General features: G+C 44.4%; 1 protein-coding gene across 2 annotated transcripts in view; it reads left to right on the top strand.

Annotated features, from left to right (window-relative positions):
• The first annotated feature begins 3,936 nt into the window (after positions 1 to 3,936).
• CDC42BPG (CDC42 binding protein kinase gamma) overlaps positions 3,937 to 26,224 on the top strand; it is a 304,707-nt gene continuing 282,419 nt past the window's right edge. The window contains exon 1 of one of the 2 annotated variants that reach the window (XM_077459264.1): positions 3,937 to 5,030. In XM_077459264.1, the coding sequence (XP_077315390.1) occupies positions 4,853 to 5,030 (178 nt within the window). In that variant the 5' untranslated portion in view covers positions 3,937 to 4,852. The remainder of the gene's footprint in view (positions 5,031 to 26,224) is intronic. The other variant, XM_077459254.1, reaches the window with a different exon arrangement.

The raw sequence follows: 26,224 nt of genomic DNA, 5'->3' as shown, positions 1-26,224 counted from the left end.
TAACACAGCCGCAGGTCCTATTTGTGCAGTGCGGACAAGTGGCCCACGAATGCACACTGTCTGTGTTTGGGGCCATACATGTACATCCATAGACCTGTCAAGTTAGGACCTGCAGCTGTGTTCATACAGCTGCTGCCTCCCCATAGCTTAACATGGGCTGTCTGCACACAGCTCCAGCCACATAAAAAAAAGAAAAAATAAGAAGAATCTGATTCATACTGTACAGGCCACAGTGCCCATGTGAATGAGCCCCAAGACCTCATTCACAAACAGAGCTTTAATTACTTCAATACAGTGTTATCTTTTAGATTTAGTACCGGTTCACATCTACGTGGCTTCAAAGTTGCATGACTTTGACAGCCAACATCCTGCGTGACTTCATTAACAGAAGTCAATGCAAGTTGCGATGAAATTGCCCCAAAGTAGTCCAGGAACCTTTTTCTGAGTCACACCAATTAGAAAGGTTTTACTGCAGTTAGTGGGGTGCAACTTGTCATGTGAGTGAACTTTCAAGTTGCATGACAAGCTGCGGCAGTCTGAACCAAGCCTTATGTCGCGTACACACGATCGCACATTCCGACAACAAAATCCATGGGATTTTTTCCGACGGATGTTGGCTCAAACTTGTCTTCCATACACACAGTCACACAATGTTGTGGGAAATTCCAAACGCCAGGAACGCAGTGACGTACGGCAAGCCGAGAAAATTGAAGTTCAATAGCAAGTGCGGCTCTTCTGTTTGATTCCGAGCATGCGTGTGCATCGGAATTGTGTGCACATGATTGGAATTTCTGGCAACGGATTTTGTTGTCAGAAAATTTGAGATCCAGATCTCAAATTTTGTGTGTTGGAAATTCCGATGGACACGTGAGTGGTTTTACACCCTCAGACTGCCAACCTCAAGAAGGGCATGCAGTGGTTCTAAGCTGTACATGTCGTGGGCACATCACTTTATAGCCGTGGCAAAATATAAACCACATGTCCCATTATATGGGCAGTGCCACCATTGAACACAACCCAATTAGTGGTAGTAAAATCTTCTTATTGGCTTGTACCTACAGGTAAGCCTATAATAAGGCTTAGATGTAAGTACCGTGAATATCTCCTTAACTTGCACTGTAGAAGATACATTCTGTCAGTGTGAGACGAGGAGTGCCTATTACCGAGATCGGGGAGTTGTACTGTGTCCTAGCAACACAGCACGACCACCGTATTGCGCACCCCTGCAGGTGCGGCCGTTCAGGTGTGCAATTTAATGAAGTTCACCCAGAATAAGAGCCGCAACGTCCCTCCGTCATTTGACAGTGGGCGGGCGGCAAGTGGTTAAAGCATGACGTTGGGTATCTATTTACTTGGCGTAACATCATCTTTCACATTATACAAAAGAATTGGGTTTACTTTTGTTTTGTGTTTTTTTAACCACTTGCTTACTGGGCACTTAAACCCCCCTCAGTCCCAGACCAATTTTCAGCTTTCAGCGCTGATGCACTTTGAATGACAATTGCGCGGGCATACAACACTGTACCCAAATGAAATTTTTATCATTTTTTTCCCACAAATAGAGCTTTCTTTTGGTGGTATTTAATCACAACTGGGAGTTTTATTTTTTGCTAAACAAACAAAAAAAGATGCAAAAAAAAATAAAAAATAAAAATCATGTTTAATAGTTTGTTATAAAATTTTGCAAACAGGTCATTTTTCTCCTTCATTGAAGTGCGCTGATCAGGCGACACTGATAGGCTGCACTGGTGGGCACTGATAGGCTGCACTGGTGGGCACTGATAGGCTGCATTGGGGGGCACTGATAGGCTGCACTGGTGGGCACTGATAGGCATAGTTAAGGCGGCACTAATAGGCACAGATAAGGCGGCACCGATGGGCACAGATAAGGCGGCACTGATGGGCAAAGACGGGCACAGATAAGATGGCACGGATGGGTGGCACAGATGGGTGGCACGGATGGGTGGCACTAAGGGGCACTGATAGGTACCACTGATAGATGGGACTGATGGGCACTGATAGGTGGCACTGATAGGTGGCTCTTATAGGTGGCATTGCTGGGCACTGATGGGCGGCACTGCTGGGCACGGATATGTGGCACTGGGGTGCACGGATATGTGGCACTGGGGTGCAGCACCTTTGTTGAGGCAGACTGTGGGCACTGCTGGGTGGCACTGCTGGGTGGCACTTTGGGCACTGCTGGGTGGCACTATGGGCACTGCTGGGTGGCACTGACAGAGGGGACACATTTTTTATTCAGGCAGGCAAAGCAGGGGGCAGGTGAGCACTGGCAGGGGGCAGGTGGGCACTGGCAGGGCTGGCCGTGATCGGCTTTTTTTTTTTCTCCTCGTGCTGTCAGCGCGAGGAGGAATAATAGCCGATTACCGGCTCCGTTATATCACATGATCAGCTGTCATTGGCTGACAGCTGATCACGTGATAAGGGGTCGGGATCGACCCCTTGCACGGATCGGTGATCAGGCGAGTCTCGTAGACTCGCCGATCACAGAGCGCGCCGCGTGCCCCTCAGGGGGCGCGCAGGCCGCTCGTGCACGGGACTACGTCAATAGACGTAGTCCCGGAAAAGGAGATCCGCGATGTAGCCGTCATTCGGCTATAGCGCGGGTCTCAAGTGGTTAAAGAAGTGCAGCCTGAGCTTGTTTGACTGGGCTTCTCCTATGGGTCACAGGAGTGCAATTCGTTTTCCACTCCTGTGACCCGTTTTCAGCAGAGAGCAGTCTGAAGTCCACTCTCTGCTGACATCACTGGAATCAGTCCAGGTACCATGTCATCGCAACAATAAAGTCTGGATCCACCAAGTGCCTGGACTGATGCCTGTCTCAGCCTTTCAATGAGCCACTGAGACCCTGAGATAGCCACTCCCCGCCCCTCCACAGCTCAGTGCTCCAGTGAGAGAGGAGGAGCACAGGGGAGAGCTGCTGATTGACAGTCAGAAGCTCTCCTCTTGGGGATCTGTGAGAACCGAGCCATCAGTGATGTTTACTGCCGCTGCAGCGGCGCTTTTGCGGGCGGTTTTAACCCTTTTTCGGCTGCTAGCGGGGGTTAAAACCGCCGATAAAATATGGTAAAGTGGCGGGCTTTACCACCGATGCCTGCACTGCCCCAGTGTGAAAGGGGCCTTATACTGGCCATACACTATGTGAAAAATCGCCAAAATTCGGTCATTTGGCCAGTTTGTTCATTTTTTCAGCCAGTTAATGGGCACAAATCAATAATCATTGGGACGTTTTTGAGCTGAAAAAACAAAGGACAAGTTTGGAAATGTTCTGCTGAATGAACGATAAATTGAAAGGTTAATGTGTTTCCCATCTGAACTGTTTGCACTAGGTATATGTAAAAAAACAAACAAAAAATGGATTAATTTATGTCCACTGAACGATTGATCTGTCATTACACGATGGCACTATTGTTTGCTCTCACGACCCGAATGTCCGTCTTTCGGAAATGGGTTGGGCGGATTATTCGTACAGTGTATGGCCATCATAAGTCCTAAAGTGATCACTGGTAAAATATTTACTTTCTAGATGTCATGTAATCCTCCAGCAAGCATACAACTATAGTACAACACACCTTCCCAGCTAATATATAATGTAATGTAATATAATGTAATGTGAATAGTCTTCTTCACTTGTACAGGATCATGACAAGTCCCAGCAGGTTTGGAAGGCTGGGAACTTCTAAAGAATGACAAGCTGGCAGACTCCACAACCTGCCGGATCATGTCATTGGAGGACATTGCCCCCTCTGTACAATACAAGCCCGTGCTGTCACACCGAGCTACAACACCGGCCATTATCTCCTGCCACGTGACTTTGTTTTGCTGAGATTAGTCACTTTTCACTAGCTGTGCGAGACGTCAATCAAAGCTGGGGGCGTGCCCAGGTGTGCACGGGGAGGCGTGGGAAGGCGCCGTGTAGCCGCGCCCTCTCCGGTGTTTGGGCGTGACCTGTACAGGTGAGGGAAGAAGGGAGCTGATTGGGGCCACTTCAGGAAGAGCTCACCGTGTGCCGAGAGGGATATCAGCGCCTTAATTCCTAGTGCGGGGACAGGCAGGCCAGGCAGCTCCTTTATTTGTGGTGTAGGCACAGGTAGTCTATTCGGCTCCTCCATTTCTAGTGTGGGCACAGGTAACCCATTGAGCTCAGGTAGTCAGTGGCACAGTACAGGGGTGTGGGTGTATTAGTGAACACACACCTGAGGAGTCATCACACAGGTGAGTGAGTGTTGCTGTGGTTGGCTGAGCCTATGTGTGTTCATGCTGAAGGCTTGCCATTTTCTGCAATGAAAGGTGAAAGCCATTGACAAGCATGGAACTATGTCCCAGTGATTGTGTGTCCGATAATAGTGGTGCTGTTGTGTGTCAGTCTTGTAGTCTACATTCACAATGGGCTGTGTGAATGCGTGTGTGCGTGACGGCTGGGGAAAGTGTGGCTGCGTGTGCGGGTGATTGTATGGACGACTGTAGATGCACGATCTGTGTGATCATCTCAAGAGTGAGCTTAGACATCCAGGTGTGTGATCTGAATGCGTGACTAGGCTCCTCACCTCATCCAAAGTTGGCTGGAAGCTTGGAAAAAGCCAAACGCACCCTCCCCCAAATGTCACTGTGCTGCTTATTTTTTAATAAGTATTTATATAATTTAACAAGACACTTTTACTGGGGCCTAGAATTTTTGGGAGACGTCAAGCTTTCATTCTACAGTCCCGTCTTCAAGACTTTTTGTTCTTTACGGAACTTTGGATAAACTGTGTATATGCACCATAGTGGGCTCTTTTGATCTGGCGTGAAAGAGTGGGACTTATCAGCACCTTGGTGCCGGAGAATCATCAAGATGTCTGTGGAACGAAGGCTGAAGGATTTGGAGGACCTGGTCCTCAAAGGCCCCCATGGTACTGGATGCCATTCCTTAAGTGTGGAAACCCTTCTAGACATCCTTGTCTGCTTGTGTCAAGAATGCAATGTAGCAGCTTTCCGTCGGGACAAGAACGTGACAGAATTCCTGGCCTGGGGTAAGAACATGCAAAGCCTGTTTCTCATTATTCATTATGTGATGTGTTTGAGCGTACTATGTGGGTGAGGTTGATGTCATCCAGAGAACTTTTAGTTTCGAGCAGGGGGTCTCCAAACTTCCATAACAAAGGGCCAGTTTACCGTCCTTCAGACTTTTGAAGGGGTCAGACTGTGGCCAACAATGCCCTGGCATTGATGGGAATAAACAACCCCCACCATTGGTATTAGGAATATTGCCCCATTGTTAGTATTGGAGAAATGGTGCCCCAATCATTGGTGACTGTGGAAGCACATCCAGTCTTTGGGCTGCAATTTGGAGACTACTGGTTTTGAGGTAAAATATATTCTGACCATGGGTCCTGTTAAAGCCATTTGAGTTTTCCATGTAAAGGCCCACAGACCTAAAACTGTTTTATTTTTATTTTTTTTATTTTTATTTTTTTTATTTGGGCTCAGCAATGAGTTTTACTTAATAAATGGTGACTTATTTAAAGGGTTTGTCAACCCAAAGCTGATCTTTTGCCTATGAACAAATAGTTGGTGATTGAAACATTCCTTGTTTTCTGGAACTTTTTTGGAGATACTGAAGTTCTTAGCTCTTTGAAGCCATGCTGTCTAATCTTCTTCTCTTGATGAACCAAGAGTCCTCCTATTTTATGTAGAATCAGGGTAATTTTCTGAAAATGGTGGTCCTGGGTGCAAGACTGGCCTGAAAATGAAGCGTGCTGCTGCAAAAAGTGTCTGTGTTTCTAATTGCGCTGGACGGGCATGACTTAAAGGGGAAGTTCCGCTTGTCTGCCTCCCCTCCCTACCCCTTTTTAACTTTTGGCACATTTATTTATTTTGGGAAGGAAGCGGCTACCGCAGTGATACGAGCAGAAGTTTAAACCCCCCCCCCATATATATATATATATATATATATATATATATATATATATATATATATATATATATATATATATATATATATATATATATATATATATATATATATATATATTTTTTTTTTTTCCCCTGCAGCCTTCTGGAACATACTGGTTTCCAGAAAGCTGTGGGACGAATCGGCGTGCACAAGGGGAAACCGGCTGTGAAGCTGCAAGCATTCACAGCCAGCTTCTCAAAGTTCGCATGCTGGCGTCTGGACCCGAAGAGACCGCTTGGGTGAGGACCATGCCGGATCCATGAACCGGTAAGTGTCCTATTAAAAGACAGCAGCTACAGTAGTTGTAGCTGCTGATATATACACAGTGGGGATGGAACATATTCAGGCTCCCTTAAATTATTCACTCTTTGTTATATTGCAGCCATTTGCTAAAAAAATAATTTTAAGTTAATTTTTTTTTTTCCTTCATTGACAGAAAAACACAGAATTGTTGACATTTTTGTAGATTTATTTAAAAAAGAGAAAAATGTAAACATCACATGGTCCTAAGTATTCAGACCCTTTGCTCAGTATTTAGTAGAAGCACCTTTTTGATCTAATATAGCCATGAGTCTTTTTCGTAAAGATGCAACAAGTTTTTCACACCTGGATTTGGGGTGCCATTCTTCCTTATAGATCCTCTCCAGTTCTCAGGTTGGATGGTAAACTTTGGTGGACAGCCATTTTTAGGTCTCTCCGGAATGCTCAATTGGGTTTAAGTCAGGGCTCTGGCTGGACCATTCAAGAACAGTCATTAGTAGTTGTGAAGCTACTTCTTCGTTATTTTAGCTGTGTGCTTGGGGTCATTGTCTTGTTGCAAGGTAAATCTTTGGCCCAGTCTGAGGTCCTGAGCACTCTGGAGAAGGTTTTTGTCCAGGATATCCCTGTACTTGGCCGCATTCATCTTTCCCTCGATTTGCAACCAGTCTTCCTGTCCCTGCAGTTGAAAAACACCCCACAGCATTATGCTGCCACCACCATGCTTCACTGTTGGGACTGTATTGGACAGGTGATGAGTAGTGCCTTGTTTTCTCCACACATACCGCTTAGAATTAAGGCCAAAAGGTTCTTTCTTGGTCTCATAAGACCAAAAAATCTTATTTCTCGTCATCTTGGAGTTCTTCAGGTGTTTTAGCAAACCCCATGCAGGCTTTCATGGTTGACTTTCTCCCATCTCCCGACTGCATCTCTGGAGCTCAGCCACGGTGATCTTTTGGGTTCTTTACCTCTCTCACCAAGGCTCTTTTTCCTTCGATAGCTCAGTTTGGCCAGGCGGCCAGCTTTAGGAAGGGTTCTAATCATCCCACACGTCTGACATTTAAGGATTATGGAGTCCACTGTGCTCTTAGGAACCTTAAGTGCAGCAGAACTTATTTTTTTTTCTAACCTTGGCCAGATCTGTGCCCTGCCACAATTCTGTCTCTGAGCTCTTCAGGCAGTTCCTTTTGACCTCATGATTCTCATTTGCTCTGACATGCACTGTGAGCTGCATGTCAGAGCAAATGTACCTGTTCTAGCAAGAGTATGCTGACATAATGCAGGCAGTTGACATTATGTGAATAATTTTTTATTTTTTTTTTGCATCCAGTACCCCGTCCACAGTAAGTTACTTTTATGCATAATAGTTTTTAAAGTTTCCTGGTGGGATTCTGACATCATTTGACTTCACAGGGAGGGGATATATATAATATATATATATATATATATGTGTATATATATATATATATATATATATATATATATATATGTATGTATGTATGTATGTGTATATGTTTGTCCATTCACACAGCCAACAAAAGTCTGATGAAAACCAAAAAAGTTTGTCCAATGGAGCGTACACACGGTCGGTTGTTGCTCCAAAACAGCTAATTTGCATGTTTGTTGTCAAAAAGTCTGATCGTGTGTATGGGCCTTTAGGCTGCGTACACACGATCAAACAATCCGGTAGAAAAGTCCGGCGGACTCAAGTCCACCGGACAATCCGCCCATGTGTGGGCTCCGGCGGACTTTTTTTTTATTTATTTTATTTTTTTTACCCAAACGTCCGGCGGACTAAGAAAGTAGTTTTGCACCAAAATATGTTTGCCGGACTCGTAGTCAGGCGGACAATACGGCCGTCTGTGCTAGTCCGTCGTACTTTTAAAGTGAACTGACTTTTCCCGCATGGAGAAAAGTCTGCTCATTTTGAGCGTGGCTCCAGGTAGCTGGGACCAGCGAAGGAGGCGTCGCTGGCCCCGGCACCTGGTATGGAGTTAAAGGGGAAGCCCTACCCCGAAAAAATGGCATGGGGGGGTCCCCCCCAGATCCATATTGGACCCTTATCCGAGCACGCAACCTGGCCGGTCAGGAATGGGGACTAGCGAGCGCCCCCCCCCCCCCCCCCAAGCACCTTGTCCCCATGTTGAGGACAAGGGCCTCTTCCCGACGACAACCCTGGACATTGGTTGTCGGGGTCTGCGGGCGGGGGGCTTATTGGAATCCAGGAGCCCCCTTTAATGTACCCATTCACCTGCAAAAAAAATGTAAAAAAAAAAAACACAACACACAAGGGTTAAAATAGTTTATTGCACAGCTTCGGGGGTCTTCTTGCCGGACTCCTCCGCTATCTTCTGCTCTTTTTGCTAGCTCTTTCACTAGCAGAGGAGCCCGGCTTTCTTCTTCCGACTTTGGGGGTCTTGTACCCCCTCTTCGGTTCTTCTTGCCGGGCCTCCGCGCCACCTTCTAGCTTTTTACAAGCGGTGGCCCGGTCTCTCTCATCTTACGTCGTCTTAATAGACTGTTGCCAGTAACTTTGTCGCCAACAAAGACAACCACTATCGGTGCATATTCCTTGGTTTAATAAAGGAAATGTGTGCTAAGTTGCTGACCACTTCCTGTAAATAAATGCTTCTGTCCTGTGGCAGTAATGACCCTTGGAATTCAGTTCTATGGACTTGAAGTGGTTGTAAAGGCAGAAGGTTTTGCAGTTTTATGCAGCAGCCACCCTAATATTTACCCGAGGTCCATCTAGAGGGCAGTCCTGGACTCCCCTCCTCATTGGCTGAGACAGCAGAGTCTCCGGAGAGCCTCCCCCCCCCCTACTTAATCGGGTCCACTTATACTGTAAGGGGGAGCGCTGTAGACTCTAATGTAAAGGGGAATCCTGATTTTAAGGGGGGATCTGAGAACCTTGATTTGAAGGGGGAATGCTGTCACTCTGGTGTAAAGGGGGTCTCTGCTCACCAAAGCCTACCCCCACATATAATACTGCCCCCACCACTGATAACATACACCCCACATATACTATTAGCCCCCACTAATTATATACAGCCCAGATACAATACTGACACTCCATAATATACACCACGCTGATTATTTACTACCCACCCCCCAGTTGTGGCCCATACACTCACCTCGACTTTGAGTTCGGGGGGGGGGGGCCCCAGTAGTTAACGGATTAGAAGCCTCCAGTCCGCAGGTTGCTCAGCAGCCAGGAGAAGCGTATGACCCCCGGGGTGATGCGAGTCTCCGGAGGGACCCAGTGGGTGGCTGAGTGACAGGTGAGAGGAGCCCCGCCCTCCATCAGGGACCCGCCTGGGAGAGGGGAGGAGGACAGAGAGGCCATCTGGGATTGCTGCTGCTGGGGATCGTCCAAGCAGATGGGAGCTCCTGGAGCAAAGCCAATCCACCCTAGGGGGTGTGGGCCCCCACAGCGGCAGGGCCCTACGCAGCTTGCATAGAGGGCAGATAGGCTCTGCATACAACTTATAAGTGTTTTTAGGTTTGACCTCATTAAATAGTTTTGGTCAAATCCTAAAGGAAAATTGGCCAGCCTTGATTACAAGAATATTGCCATTGAAATCGGAACTAATCCATATGGTTTGTCAAGTTAGGGTTGATTCATATTGTGCAACATGTAGTGTGGTAAACTGCGCTGCCAGTTTTTATTTTTTTCCCCGCTGTGTTTGTGCATTGTCTGTCCATTCAAATGAAGAAGCTGCCTCAATGCATGTTTTGGTAATGCCACAATGGAGCATAAAAATGTGAACAGGGCCTAAATGATTGGTTTGCCACGAGAGGCTGGCTGCTAGCATTTTATTTGGCAGATGCCATATTTCTCTCAGCACAGGTTTCCCTTTAAAAAAACAAAAAAAAAAAAAAACTCCCTGCCCTAGTCTGTCCGATCAGCCCCTACCCTGTCCACCTTTTAGGAGTTCCCTGAAAATTTATTTATTAACCACTGGGCACTTAAACACCCTTAATAACCAGACCAATTTTCAGCTTTCGGTGCTCTCACGTTTTGAATGACAATTACTCAGTCATGCAATACTGGACCTATATGAAATTTTTGTCTTTTTTTTTTTTTTTTTTTTTTCACACAAATTGAGCTTTCTTTTGGTGGTATTTAATCACCGCTGGGTTTTTTATTTTTTTGTGCTATAAGAAAAAATACAGAAAATTCTGTAAAAAAAAAAAAAATGAATTTTTCTTTGTTTCTGTTATAAAATTTAGCAGATTAGTAATTTTTTCTTCAAAAATTTTGGCCAAAATTTATACCACTACATATCTTTGGTAAAAATAAGTACAAATTGGTGGATATTATTTGGTCTTTGTGAAAGTTATAGAGTCCACAAGCTATGATGCCAATATCTGAAAATTGATCACACCTGAAGTACTGACGGCCTATTTCAATTCTTGAGACCCTAACAAATACCCCCCAAATGACCCCTTTTTGGAAAGAAGACATTCCAAAGTATTTATTAAGAGGCATGATGAGTTTTTTTTTTTGAAGTTGTCATCTTTTCCCACAATTCTTTGCAAAATCAAGATTTTTTTTTTTTTTTTTCACAAAATTGTCATATTATCAGTTTTATTTCTCACACAGCATATGCATATCACAAATTACACCCCAAAACACATTCTGCTATTACTGCCGAGTACGGCGATACCACATGTGTGAGACTTTTACACAGTGCGGCCACATACAGAGGCCCAACATGCAGGGAGCACCATCAGGCGTTCTGGAGCACCCAGGCCAATTCTGACATTTCTCTCCTACATGTAAAAATCATCATTTATTTGCTAGAAAATTACATTGAATCCCAAAACATTATATATGTTTTTTTAGCAAACACCCTGGAGAATACAATGGTGGTCGTTGCAAATTTTTATCTCGCACGGTATTTGTGCAGCAATTTTTCGAATGCTTTTTTTTTTGGGAAAAAAAAACTGTTTTGTGCTTAAAAAAAAAAAAAAAAAAAAAAAACACAGTAAAGTTAGCCCAATTTTTGCATAATGTGAAAGATGAAGTTACACAGAGTAAATTGATACCTAATATGTCACTCTTCAAAATTGCACAGGCTCGTGGAATGGCGCCAAACGTCGCTACTTAAAGCGGAGGGCCGTTTAAAAAAAAAAAAAAAAAAAAAAAAGTCAGCAGCTGCAAACACTGCAGCTGCTGACTTAATCAGCCCACTTACCTGTCCAGGGCGCCCGCGATGTCGGCCGCCCGAGGCCGACCCGTCCCTCGGCTCTCGGGTCCCGGCACCGCCATTTCTTGTAAGGGAAACAGGCAGTGGAGCCTTATGGCTTCACTGCCGGTTTCCTACTGCGCATGCGCGAGTCACGCAGCGCTTTGTGAGTGGGACGCGCTGTGTTCTGGAACACACAGTTCCCAGAACACAGCGCGACCCATTACCCAGAAGACGCCGTACGGAGGAGAGAAGAAAGAAGATCTCCACGGAAGATTAGGATTAGGTGCCTAGCAACAGGCACTTCTGGTAAGTAAATAAAAAATAAAAAAAAATTTTTTTATTTTTTTTTAGATTTGTTTGTAATTTTTAATATTTTTTTTTTTTTTTTTTTCAGGGTGGCCCTCCACTTTAAAAATCCCCATAGGCGACGATTTAATTTTTTTTTACTGGTTATATGTTTTGAGTTACAGAGGAGGTCTAGGGCTAGAATTATTGCTCTCGCTCTAACGTTCGCAGCGATACCTCACACCGTTTTCATACGTATTCGTTCGCTTCTGCATGCGAGCACATGGGGACAGGGGCGCTTTAAAAAAAAAAAAATAATAATTTAAAAATAATTTTAGTTTGACATTTTTTTTTTTTCCCCAAAAATAAATTTTTTGATCACTTTTATTCCTATTACAAGGAATGTAAACATCCATTGTAATAGGAATATGGCATGACAGGTCCTCTTTACAGTGAGATATGGGGTCAATAAGACCCCGCATCTCACCTCTAAGCTGGGAAGCCTGAAAAAAAAAAGATTCTGGATTTGATCGTATTGGCGAGTCGGTAGAAGCACCGGAGGACGGCGGGAGGGGGGGGTGGTGGCTGGGTATTGCAGGGTATCACCGACTATGGCTGGGTATCTCAGTGTATGGCGTTGCAGATGATTGCGTTGGCGGGTGTTGCACGGTATTTGCGGTTGTTGCAGGGTATTGAGGGGTTAATTTTCGGTGAGCAGCGATGTGGGCACTGCAGATGCAGCCCACATCGCTGCTGACACCGATCTCTTCCCCCTCCGCTGTTCCGATCGGTACGGAGAGGGGGAGGGAGGAACCGGCGTCATAACATGACGCCGGTTTGTTTACAAGTGATCACTCCGTCATTTGACGGAGCGATCACATGGTAAACGGATGCTCTCGAGTGCGCGCCCCAGGGGGCGCGTGAGAGCCGAATTCTGGGAGGAAGTCATATGACGGCCTCCCAGAGTTAAGAAACCGCCCTGTAGCCGTCATTCGGCTATAGGGCGGTTATTAAGTGGTTAAGGGAAGCCTATCCCACACCCACCTAACTGTCCCTGAGCCACCCCCATCAAATCATAATCCGCAGCTAATACCTTTTGTACCACCACCCACTCCCTTTTTAGAATGTAAGCTCTAGGAGCAGGGCCCTCCTGTACCTTTTGTGTTGTCCCCCCCCTATACATTGTAAAGTGTTGCGCAAACTGTTGTTGCTATATAAATCTTGTATAATAATAGAAAAAAAGTCTCGCTGATGCCTAGATGAGTGACCTACTAACTATATATCTCTATATCTCTGTTCTATTCTGTTATATTACACTTGTGCTCAAAAGTTTACAGACCCTGGCAAAGTTTATGGTTTCTTGGCCATTTTTCAGAGAATGTGAATAACAAACTTTTTTCTTCCACTCATGGTTAGTGTTTGGCTGAAGCCATTTATTATCAATCAAGTGTTTTTTACTCTTTTTAAATCGTGACAGCAGAGACTACCCAGATGTCCAGATGAGGTGATTTTGGCGTGATGGCATGCCCACAAATTAGTTTAAATTTGCTATTAAAGGTAACCATCCTCCCCTGTGATCCGTTTGCTTGTAATTAGTGTGTGTGAAAGGCCTCATGTACGCTGCTGCTAAACGGACGCTCAACTGCTCCTGAACTCTTATATAACATATATATATATATATAATTTTTTTTTGCTAAAGGCAGCATGTAAATGCGGCAAAACAGACATTTTAAATGTGGGTTACTATCTGTCGAGTTAAATCGTTCAGGAGAGGTTGTAAAAACGTCCCGTGTACATTAAGCCTAAAAGGTCAATGAGTTTCTGGTCTCCTGACAGACCCTTGCATCTTTCATGCACTGACATTTCTGGATTCTGAGTCATGGGGAAAGCAAAAGAATTGTCCAAAGGATCTGTGGGAAAAGGTAGTTGAACTGTATAAAACAGGAAAGGGATATAAAAAGATATCCAAGGATTGAGAATGCCAATCAGCAGTGTTCAAACTCTAATCAAGAAGTGGAAAATGAGGGGTTCTGTTGAAACCAAACCACGGTCAGGTAGACCAACTAAAATTTCAGCCACAACTGCCAGGATAATTGTTTTAGGATGCAGAGAAAACCCCACGAATAACTTCAGGTGAAATACAGGACTCTATTAAAACATGTGATGTGGCTGTTTCAAGATGCACAATAAGGAGGCACTTGAAGATGGGCTGCATCGCCAGAAGAAAGGAATTATTACACAAATGCCACAAAGCATCTCGCTTAAAATACGCCAAAAAGCGCAGAGACAAGCCTCAAACTTTCTGGCACAAAGTCATTTGGAGTGATGAGACCAAAATTGAGCTTTGTGGCCACAACCACAAACGCTACATTTTGGAGAGGAGTCCACAAGGCCTATGATGAAAGGTACACCATTCCTATTGTGAAACACAGAGGTGGGTCGCTGATGTTTTGGGGATGTGTGAGCTACAAAGGAACAGGAAATTTGGTCAAAATTGATGGCAAGATGAAGGCATGTTATCAAAAAATACTGGAGGAACATTTGCATTCATCGGTCAAGAAGCTGCGCATGGGACGTACTTGGACATTCCAACATGATGACAATGATCCAAAATGCAAGGCCAAGTCGACCTGTCATTGGTTACAGCAGAATAAAATGAAGGCTATGGAGTGGCCATCTGTCTCCTGACCTCAATATCATTGAGCCACTCTGGGGAGATCTCAAACGTGCAGTTCATGCAAGAATGCCCAAGAATTTACAGGAACTGGAGGCTTTTTGCCAAGAGGAATGGGCAGCTTTACCATCTGAGAAGATAAAGAGCCTCAGCCACAAAAGATTTCAAGCTGTCATTGATGTCAAGGGGGGCAATACACAATATTAAGAACTGGGGTATGTAAACTTTTGATTTAGGATAGTTTGTGGTGTCATAATTTAAAGAGGAAGTAAACCCTGATGAGTTTACTTCCTCTTTCATTCCCTGCAAAGGCAAAGCATAATGGACTACTATGCATCGCATAGTAGCCCATTATGTGTCACTTACCTGACACAGGAGCCAGCGAAGTCTCTGCTGTCCCCTGTAGTCCGCCGCATCCATCTTGTTGGTGGGGTCTCGCAGCTCCGCCGCTGTCATTCGGCGAAGCCGCGATGACGTCACTCCCGCGCATGCGCACGGGAGCCGGCACGTGCGGCAGCTCCGTCGCGGAGAATGCCGCGCTCAGTGCGCCTGCGCGCCGCTGTCTACGGCGCATGCGCCGTAGACAGCGGTGCCCGTTTTCGGGTAAATATCTCCTAAACCATATAGGTTTAGGAGATATTGCTTGGACCTACAGGTAAGCCTTTATCTAGGCTTACCTGTAGGTCAAAGTGGTTTGTTAGGGTTTACAACCACTTTAAAGAGTAAACACATTGATTAACACATGGTTTCAGCCAAACACCAACCATGAGTGAAAAGTTTATCATTCATATTCTCTGAAAAATGGGCAAGAAATCCATAAATTCTGCCCGGTTATGTACATTTATGAGCACAACTGTGTGAATTACTGATCTATTTTCTTTTTCTTCTCCGTAGTTTAGTCATGTTTATATTATGGAAATTTCTCACACATTTGCATACATCACCACTAAACGGCCATATAATTAATAAGTACTTGAAGATTCATAGATGCCAGCCGTTTAAAATGAATGATTAAATACATCGGTATTAATAGTTATTTATGATGGTATACGAATTGGTAGTTATTTTGTTGGTGTAGTACTAATGAGCATACCTCCCAACTTTGAACATGACGAGGGATACCCTCACAGCTGATTAGCTATGCGTTTTACAGTAAGCGTAGAAAAAAATCAGCTTGTTCAATTAAGCCTTGATAACAAAACCTGTAAGCTTATTGGTTTCTATGTAGAGCTGAACCAGATTTTGCGCTCTCCAGTTTTGGTAAATAACCCCCAATGTGTACATGTGACAACAATGTCGCAAATGTGGTTTGTATGGGAGGGTTGCAAGAAAAAGCCCCTCCTCAAAGGCCACATCATTCTGAACTTTGCAAAAACAGACCTTTGAAGATTCCGAGGCCATGTGGTCTGGTCAGATGAGACTAAAATTTAATTATTTGGCCTCAATACCAAATGATATGTCTGGCGGAAATACAGTACAGCTCACCATCCAAATAACACCATTCCTACAGTAAAGCATGCAGTTTCTCTGCAGCAGGGACTGGAACACGGATAGATCGGGATAGAAGAAAACTGGAGGACCAAGAAATCATAAATTCTGCCATCAAATTCTTGAGGAAAATCTGTGGCTCTCTGGCAGAAAGTTGTCAATGGAAAAGAAGGTTTACCTTCCAATCATCACACAGTGGTTGAAGGAGAAAAAGGTGAATGTCCTCACATGGCCTAGTCAGAGCCCAGACTTAAACTCCATTGAAAAGCTGTGAAATGAATTTGACTGCAGTCCACAAACTGTTACCATCACATTTAACTGAACTTGAGCAGTTCTGCAAAGAAGAGTGGGCAAATATTGCAAAGTTAGTAAAGACATATACCAACAGAGTAAAGGCTGTAATTTTAAAGAAAAACAAACTGACACAAGGGCTGTGATCCTTTTTCCAACTCGGTGATTTTTTTTTTTCCTTTTGACATTTTGGTGTTATCTTTTTACTTGGGTGTTATGAGTTGCACTGGTAAATACAGCTAGATAAAACAGTGTCTATCATTTCAGGCTGCAAAGCAACAAAATGGGATGATTCTTTCCTATATGCACTGTATTGAAGATGACTGTGGCTACATTACCCACTTTAATACTAGTAGTGGTTAAGCGCTACCCTAATGAACATACAAAGAAAAAATTTCAGTGCTCTATGTGGCTCCTCCAATGGGGGATAAGGCTACTTTAAAAATCAATGAAAACTACTCCTTAAATTTGTACCTTTTTTAAAACAATGTGTGAACATAATAGTAATGACTAAAAACCAATAAACCACCAGTGTAAGGCCCCTTTCACACATGCTGATGGTATGTCCGTATTTCATCCATCCGTTTGCGGATGAAATACGGACATCCATTCATCCCTATGGGATAGCGGGTGTCTGCAGATGAGCATCCGCAGACACCCGATTTCGTCCGCCTCCGCAACAGTCCGATTCTGCAGACGGAGGAAAATCCTATTTTTCTATCCGTCTGCACAGCAGATCGGACGAACACGGACACACGGTCCGTGCTCGTCCGATCCCCATAGAGGAGAGCGGAGAGCTGACAGGGCGGTCCCTGCACAGTGTGCGGAGACCGCCCTGTCCGCAGCCAGCTCAGCAGGGACAACGGAGCGATCCCCGCTGAGCGAGCGGATCTTCACGGGGCGGATCATTACTGATCCGCCCCGTGTGAAAGAGTCCTAATACAAATAAGCTGGTATCAGGTGAGTAGGTAAGGCATAATGAAATATAGTCCCAAAACAATCCCTTTTGAGAAAGTCGAGGTGTGTGACTAAATGCATCAGTGATGGGGTCTATTGATGTCAGTGCGCATCCTAAGGAAGATTTTACCCTGTGAGCTTGTTACCAACTAAATGGCAAAGTGATCCTTAAGGGGGCTGCACACCCTTAAATGTGCTTTGTCTGTGATCTGCATTCAGTGTACAAACAAATCTGAGTTTGTACACTTGTTTTATGATTTTAAATTTTTTTATATTATTATTATTATTATTATTATAAAAAAAATTTAAGAGTCCTTTCCGTTCTTTTCTGAGCAATACTGCCTGGTATTATCATAGGACACATTGCAAGCACCTGCCAGAATTTTAGTGCTACAGATTGTTGCAAGCACCAACAGAGGATCCAGCCTCCCAGCAGAAGATTTATATACCCCTTAGAGAAGGCGCGTGGTGACCTGTACTAGGTCCAGAGTGGAGATGAGTGCATGAGCCCTTGTGCACACGGTCGGAAATTCCACCGGAAACAGTCCGATCGGATTATATTGTCGGGAAATCCGATCGTGTGTGGGCTCTATCGGACTTTTTCCGTTGGAAGTTCCGATGTAAAAAACTTGAGAGCAGGATCTCAAATTTTCCGACAACCAAATCCGATCGGACTTTTTCTAATCGTATGTAGAGAATTCCGATCGGACAAAGTGCCACGCATGCTCAGATCAAAGTACGAGAGCAAAGCTATTGGTTACTAGGCTGGACATAGTCCCGTCGGAACGAACGTCATCCAGTTCCGAACGATCGGATTTTCCGAAAACTTTGTCTGGTCGTGTGTATGCAACGCTAGTTTCGAACAAAATCCGTCGGGAAAAAATCTGACTGATTTTTTTGGTCGGAATTTCCGATCGTGTGTACAAGGGCTAAGAATGAAGGTGGAGGGACACTGGAGGTGTTTGTGTACCTGCACAGTATCTACGAATTCCCTTTTTTGTGTTTTGGGACTATATTTCATTATGCCTTACCTGATACGGCTTATTTGTATTACATTCACGTTGTTGTTGTACACTTTTTATTGAGTAGTTTTCATTTTATTTTTATTTTTTCCCACTTCAATACCGGGCCTATTCTGGCACTTCTCTCCTTTAAAAAAAAAAAAAAAAAAAATCTTCTTCTTCTTTGTAATTTTCTAGCAAAAAAAAAGAAACCCCCAAACATTATATATGAGGTTTTTTCTTTAGCAGAGAATAGGGAATAAAATGGCAGTCATTGCATTGCTTTTCATCTTGCATGGTATTTGCACACTTTTTAAACAGTTCAATAACTGTTCGATAATCAATTCAACTGTTTCTTGAATTAAAAAGTAAAACGGTAAAGTTATGCAGCGAGAATGCACATTTTGGTTGCACTGACTGGCATGGCAAGTGACACGCCCAGGGCTCCCACTGATTCTGCGTTGTGGTGAGTTGAACCATTTTATTATATATTACAATATAACAATAGAAACAATGTGCTTCGCTCACCCTGACACCATATCAACCATGGTGCCATGATGATTGAAACGCCAACACCAGCCTTCCTTTGCCCGCAAAAAATTGCTTACCACCGGCGTCCACCATCTTGTCACCGGAAATCTCTATGCTTGTCATCCGGCGGCGGGCGATTCTTTCTCCAGGCCCCCAATGGCACGGGAGAGCCATGAGCTTTGGCACAACCGTGCGCGTTACTAAATGCATGGGTGTGCCTGCCGTGTATCTGCAAAAGGAATGCATGTTTTCCCCAATCGTCTTTCAGGACAGCCACCTTTGAGAGACACTGGCTCCTCCCCTCTTAGGAAACACCGCCTTCATTTTCATGATTTAAGCCTCCTCCTCCCTTCGTTCCTCAGTTATGGTGTTTCCTCCGGTGGGGAGACACCGCTAAGGAACCTTAGCTGAATCAGTTGGAGAGACTGAAGCTATCCGAGCGGAGCTCTGGCCCCACTCGGCAGTCCGATCGTCTATCGGTCTACTTTTGGCAGTGATAACTTCTGTAGGGGTGCTACACCTTCAGTTCAAAACAGGACGGGGACTCCTGGCTTCCCTTTTGGGCTATCCCTTTCCTCCTCGTATCTTCACCAAAGTGATGGTAGAAGTTCTGGCATTCCTGCGTCTCAGGGGAGTCTCGGTGATCATGTGTCTTGACGATCTTCTCCTGTTTGTACCTTCTCTGGCGCAGTCGATTTGGGATCCACAGGTAACAAAAGACCTGTTGGTGAGCCTGGGTTGGCCTCTGAACCTAGAGAAACCCAACCTAAATTCCTTACCAGGGGGTCACCTTCCTGGGGTAGGTGCTGGGCTCAACAGAACAAAAGGTCTTCCCTCCTTGGAGAAGATCCAGAAGATAGACAAAGCACTGTTGTTTTCTCCAGGGCAACCGTCAAAAACTCAGGCAGGTTGAGTTTACTGACAGCCACGCTCCTAGCAGTTCAGTGGACGGGGTCATGTTACCGTCCTCTGCAAACTATTTATCTTGAAGGTTTGGGACCACAGTCAGGGGTCTTGGGACTTTTTGGTTTCGGTTCCAACTCAGGTAAAGAGGTCCCTTTAGGGAAAGGGAGCACGTTTGTTACAAGACCTAGAATGGAGTTTGCCAGTATCCAGGGTAGTTACAACCGATACGAATGGCTTAGGTTGGGGTACACACCTAGACTCCTGTTTGGTACAGGGTACCTGGGAGAGGAAGGAATCTAAGAGATCCTCAAATTGGAGGGAGTTGAGAACAGTAGATCTGGTTCTCAGGACCTTTCAGAGAGTTCTCTGGAGACTTCATGTAAGAGTCATGGAAACATTCCCTTGGCAGTGGCTTACGTCGACAGGACGGGGACTCCTGGAGCGGATCCTTATGGGTCCTAGCGAAGGCCATCCTCAGATGGGCCGAATATTAAAATCCTGTCTTTCCAGTGATCTGTTTAAAAGGAGAGCAAATTCTGATATTAGATTTCCTCAGAGCAACCAGGTTCTCAAGCAGGAGGTTTTTCGAACGGATCACCCAGAGTTGGGGGATTCCTTGGATAGACTTTTTTTTTTTTTTTTTTTTTTTTTTTTTCTCAAGGGAAAACGCAAAGGAAGCCATCTCCTGTTCCATGAACAGGGGAGAGGGGAGGTCGGGAGCAGACATACTAAAGCACAGAGTTAGGGTTTCTCTAAGTGCTATGCTTTCTCCCCTCCCGTTCTGATTCCTGCAGGGTCAGGGAAGTTTTCAGGTGGAGATTACTACCTGTTTTCTAATCACACCTCTTGGGCCCAGGAGGCCGTGGTTCTCCATTCTGAAGGGCCTGTCAGTGGAATCCCCCCGGGTTTTCCCGGTCTAAGAGTGTCTCCTTTCCCAGGGTCCAATCTGCGGTCCCCAGGTGGATCCTTGCAGCTTGGCTACTGAGAAGGAATTGCCGAAGGGCAAAGGGGTCTCAGACTGTTTAATAGCCACTCTTCTGAATTGCAGGTAAATAGAAACTCAGACCATTTTCTTGAAGGTATGGAGGCGGTTCAACAGCTGGTGCTCAGAACTTCTTCAATGTGCACAGCCTTGTAGCCGTTCTAGAGTTCCTGCAGTCAGGGGCAGATAAAGGTTTAGCCCCATAAACATTAAAGAGTCAGGTTTTCGCTTTTAGCGTATTCCTGGAAGGGCATTTAATATCAGACCTTGGTATAGTAAGGTTCTTAGAGCCTTAAGTAGGCAAAGACCAAGCCTTTGGTCGTCCCCTCCCCAGTCGGGGTCGCTCATTAGTTTTACAGGTTCTCACAAAGAACCTTTTCAGCAATTAGAATCTGGCTTGTTATGGTTGATTACTGTCAAAACTGTTTTTTTGTGGCGATCACTACGGCAAGGAAAGTGAGTAAACTCGAAACCCTTTCTTTTAGGGCACTCCCTTTCCAGACCATTCAGTTTAAGACCATTCTGGCCTTTTTACCTAATGGTAGTCTCTAATCCTCAGAGAGTCCGAGAGATTATGCTGCCTATTTTGTGTTCAAAACCAGTGAGAGAACAGGAACACATCTTATTGGACGTTAGAAGATGTGTCCTTCATTATTTTGGTGGCACAAAGTCGGTTCAGGAAGTCTGATTTACTTTTAGTGTTACTTCCAAGGGCTAGGAAGGGTTCCAAAGCCTTTATACGTACGCTAACCAGATGGTTAAGGTCAGCCATTGGGCAGACTTGTGTGGTTGGGGTATTAAAGCCTCCAGTTAGAATTAAAGCACACTCAGCCAGGACAGCGGCAACTCCGCAGACAAAGTGGGCTGGTGCGTCTCCTGAACAGATCTGTAGAGCCGCAACGTGGTAGGTCCCACCCTAAGACAAGGTACTCGCTTATCCTCTCAAAGGTGGCTGTCCTGAAAGACGATTGGGGAAAAATGGAATTACGTACCGGTAATGTCCTTTTCCAGGAGTCTTTCAGGACAGCACCGGTTCCCATCCAAGTTTTTTGCAGATCATCGGGAACTCATCACATGAGACCGTCAGGTAAGACTAAAAGTTTATCTGTTTGACGTGTTCTTGTGTCTCCCCAGTTGGCCGGAGGTACTCTGGAAGAACTGAGGAACGAAGGGAGGAGGAGGCTTAAATCATGAAAATGAAGGCGGTGTTTCCTAAGAGGGGAGGAGCCAGTGTCTCTCAAAGGTGGCTGTCCTGAAAGACTCCTGGAAAAGGACATTACCGGTACGTAATTCCATTTTTTGTGCATGAAAGTACGTGACTGGTTCTGCAACACGTGGGAACCTAGCCTTCTACTTACTTGAGAAATAGACTACCTGTTCCACTCAAACCCCAGCTCTAATGATGTCTAATGATAACAATGCTTGAACTGTGTGATCGCTTCACCTGACAGTACTTGTGTAGAGCTTCTTCCTGGTGTTGGAATAAGTCACAGCACCCAGCAGCAGGACATGTCCTGGACCCACAGGATGCTGGGTTTTTCTTAAATCCTGGGACAGTAATGCAGTATCGAATGAGCTTTTCTACATACATGAAGTTTACAATACTAATTGTAATTCTTGTGTGTATTAATAGAAAATGTCCAAGTGTAGAAAAATATTATTCTTTGTGACATCCTATCATGCATAGGGGCACTTCAAAGAGGCTGACTGGGTGTGACTATCTGTCATAATGTGAGATCACTATGGCACAACCTGTCCTCTGACCACATCACTGAGGTTTCGGTATCTTTATTTTGTGGTTTGGACTGGTCTTTCTGGCTTTCTTGACAATTTGAAATTGGTATATTCAACATTATACTATTTTTATCACACTACCCATAAGTGGGATATTAGTGTGCCATCTTATAATACAACTGTAATGCATTCATCTTAACAGTCTCAAGGGTTCCTTTACACTTTGTGTTTTTAATGTGCATATGGGAATGTTCATCCTCCTTTCTCCTTTTGTGCGTTGACACCTGGTGTGTTGACAGCAGTCTTCCATTTTGAGGGATTTTGTTAAATATGTTGTCAGAAAGGTTGGTATCGAGTGTGTTGATCCAGATGTGCAGGAAGATGGCTTTTGCAGGCCAGAGTATTGCCTACAAAGACGAGAGGCAAAAGTGTCTAAAAAGGGCACATGTGCATCCAAACTGAATCACAAAGCCATGGTGCCCTGGTCTGATAATGTATTTTCTTTTAAAGTGTTCCTAAACCCACAACAGTCAAATCAGTTTGTGTGCAGTAAATCATGATTGTTCTACTCACTGTGGAATCTAAGGGGTTAACCCTCTGCATTGTGTGTGTGTGTTGTAAAAAAAGATAAATAAAAAAAAAACGCTGTTTGATCCTGTCTTCTCTGATCCGCCCCAAATCCATCTCCTGATCGTACAGAGCCTTGGGAGCACTCTGCACATAATCAGTTTGTGTATGGCTAAAAAGTGTTGCATGTGGTTTTTATTATATTATTTATTTTTTTTTATTTTTTTGGGGAGGGTGCATCTGATCTGTACTGTCCAGAGTGGATCGGGAGCCATGCAGCCTCATAGAACAGTCAGCGGAGCATGAAAACTCCTCCCTCCTACAAGCTTTAACCAGTGCTCAGCTGGGCACTGATATAATTCACAAGACTGCTACAGTATATACTGCTGATGAGAAAAGGTATTTATAGTTGAATATATTTTTATTAAACGTTTTCTAAGTAGAGCAATAGATGGTACAAAATAAAGAGAAAAAGGGGGTGGGGGGGGAGTAATAGTAAACAAATGCCACCAAACAATCGGTACATAGTGTTAGCTCACGTAAGTGCAAATAATAGTGCGCAAAAGTTTCAATCCGCTTCATAAACATTCTGTGTCTCCTCGTAGATGGACACCTATATCTGTGAAAACAGAGGAAGGGTGGAGGAGAAGGAGTATGGGGCAAGGTAAACGTATACATAGTGTGTCATTCCCCAGTAATAATCTGGGATTGAACACCTAGGGTTTCCCTCAGCTCACCCTCTGTTTAACCTGTGTAACAACAATCTATCTGAGGCAAAACGGTGAACCCAAACATAAGACAGTTTAAGGGGTTTGTCCCAGCTGTCCCCTTCTCTAGCCTGCATCTCCTCTGTAAGCATGACGTCGTTGAGGATATCAATCCACCTATTTGGGGGGGGGGGGGGCGCGGCTACCTCTGATTTCCAGAGTTTCGCAATCAGCTGACGGGCTGCTGACAGAAAAAAGCAGAGGAGGTTATTTTCTGGGATTTGAATGAACCCGGGAGGATAGACAGTAGGGCCACCTTGAGGTAGAGGGAGTCGTCATACATTTTCGTTGTATACCTCAAATATTCCTTTCCAGAAGGGGCAGACTCGAGCACACTCTCAGATATAAGGTTCCTCTTCCTCTGTGACAGCGGCAGCAGGTATCAGGAGTGTTGGGGAACATTCCGTGGGCCAAGACTGGATCGCTATACCATCTAGAGTCGTTTTATAGTTCTTCTCCTTGAGAGAATTTCTCTGTATATTAAAGATAATGTGTGTCTAGGGACCTGGCAAAGACTGCACATTTTCCTCAAAGGTCATTGGAACCCTATGTATCCGACCGGATAAGTGAAGGGTAGAGCAAAATTTTGGATATCACGGGTAACCAGTTGTTGTGGGGGGTTGGTGTCCCTCAAGTGGTATAAATCTGGCCATCGTATGAACGAATGAGCATGCCGTTGGCCAGCCTGCTCTCTCCTAGCCACCCACCCATCCCGAGGCATCGTAGTCAGGAAGTGTTGGGCTTTCAAAGGGGTTACGGGGCTGGGGATCAGTAGAAAGTGCAAATGCTGTAGATCGATGGTACCATAAAGCTAGTGCCGCCTCGGTCGATCAGGAAAGCATAGGCATGGTGAGGAATTTTGAGATTGTACCCGCAGAGCAGGGCCCGCAGGTCTACCTGTGCCATATCTTGTCTGATCAGCGTTGATTGGTCAGTGGAACGTGGGAACCATTCATGCAGCCTGGAGAATATGGCCGAAGCATGATAAATCTCGAAATTGGGGAGACTAATACCTCCGGTGTATTTGTGGGAGAATAACGTTGTATGTTTTAATCTGGATGGGTGGTGTTGCCATACAAGTTTAATCGATGGGGAGTGGAGCGTTTTCAGTAGTAGGACATCGGGAGGGTAATTGGGAGGACCTGGAACAAGTAGAGCAGTTTGGGGAGGATATCCATCTTAAAATTTATGCGATGCTATGGCAACTTTAGGTGGTGCCAGAATTCTACTGATTGTTGGATTTTAGTCAGTAAAGGGCTTAAGTTTAGGTGGTATACATCATGGAAGTTTTGAGGGATCTCTGTCTCCAGATATTTTGCTAGATTAGTCTGCCAATGAATGGGAACGTTTTGTTTGTACCGTTAGGCTATGGGTGGCTAAGGATATGCTCAGGGCTTCAGTTTTAGCTATGTTAAATTCAACGTTTCTATGGGAACCCGAATCGATTGGGGCATCGGGGGCTTGGCCAAGTCCTGCATTCTGTGTGAATGGACACAGATGCAGGACTCAAACGCACCTGCATGTATGTCTACCCTAGGATGGCCTTCTGCAATGTAGACACTCGATGCGGGGAAGGACCCCAGAATAGGAGTACTGGGGCCACTCTGCAAAACAAACTGCACAGTGGAGGCAAGTATGATGGGTTTGGGTTTTATATTTATTTATTTTTAAACCCCTTTAAGGGTGTGCTACTGGTGGCTTGGTCCCAGATACCACAGTATAGCTTCAGAGGTCTAGTGGTGTCCATGTCTCCATGAGTCAGGGCTGTTTTGGTAGCAAATAGGGTTCCTAGTCAGTATTCGTTGAGGGGATCATAAAGGTGAATATTTTTTAATATATATATTATATATTATTTAATATATATATTTTTAATATTTCATTGCATGATTGGGGGGGGGGGGGTGTTATAAAAAAAAAAAAAAAAAAGAAAAAAAATTTACTTTGTTAAATTATGAGAGGTTAGTGACTACTATTTACTGATGCACTTGTATTATGGTGTCAAGTTCTGTGGGGTTAAAATACATTTTGCACATGGAATTCCAAATGATTCTTCTGTAGTTACTGTGTGTAAAGAGGTTTCTGTTGCCTGTCCTTCAAGTGATCTGACAATGCTTGTTTTTCAGGTAGAACATGTCCATGCAAAACCCTGAAGAATGTTTCCTACTCGTACAGTTTATGAGGCCCTAATGAAAAATGTTTTGGATTTATGGCTGCGTGACTGCTGCAGATCATATTCATATGCACACAAAACGGGCTCTTGCAGCCTCCCTTTCTTTACAAGATAACTTAAGAAAGTATCATATTAATATTAAAATATATATATATATATATATATATATATATATATATATATATATATATATATATATATATATATATATATATATATATATATATATATATATATATATAGTTTTATTTTTTTTTCTGTGTCAGCAGCTACAAATACTGCAGCTGCTGACTTTTAAAATATGGACACTTACCTCTCCAGGGCGCCCACGATGTTAGCACCTGAAACCGCTCCATCTTCGGTAAGGGAGTAGCCTGGTCCCCTGCCGCGCATGCGCGAGTTGTGCTGCGTGGTCCCTGCTGTCTTCTGGGACCTGCGTGTCTCCCAGAAGACAACCGGGGGGAG

Source organism: Lithobates pipiens, unplaced genomic scaffold (assembly GCF_037356315.1).
Source record: "Lithobates pipiens isolate NorthernLeopardFrog02 unplaced genomic scaffold, aLitPip1_a1.2 Scaffold_10, whole genome shotgun sequence".
Lineage (NCBI taxonomy): Eukaryota > Metazoa > Chordata > Amphibia > Anura > Ranidae > Lithobates > Lithobates pipiens.
This window is presented reverse-complemented; position numbering and strand designations above follow the sequence as displayed.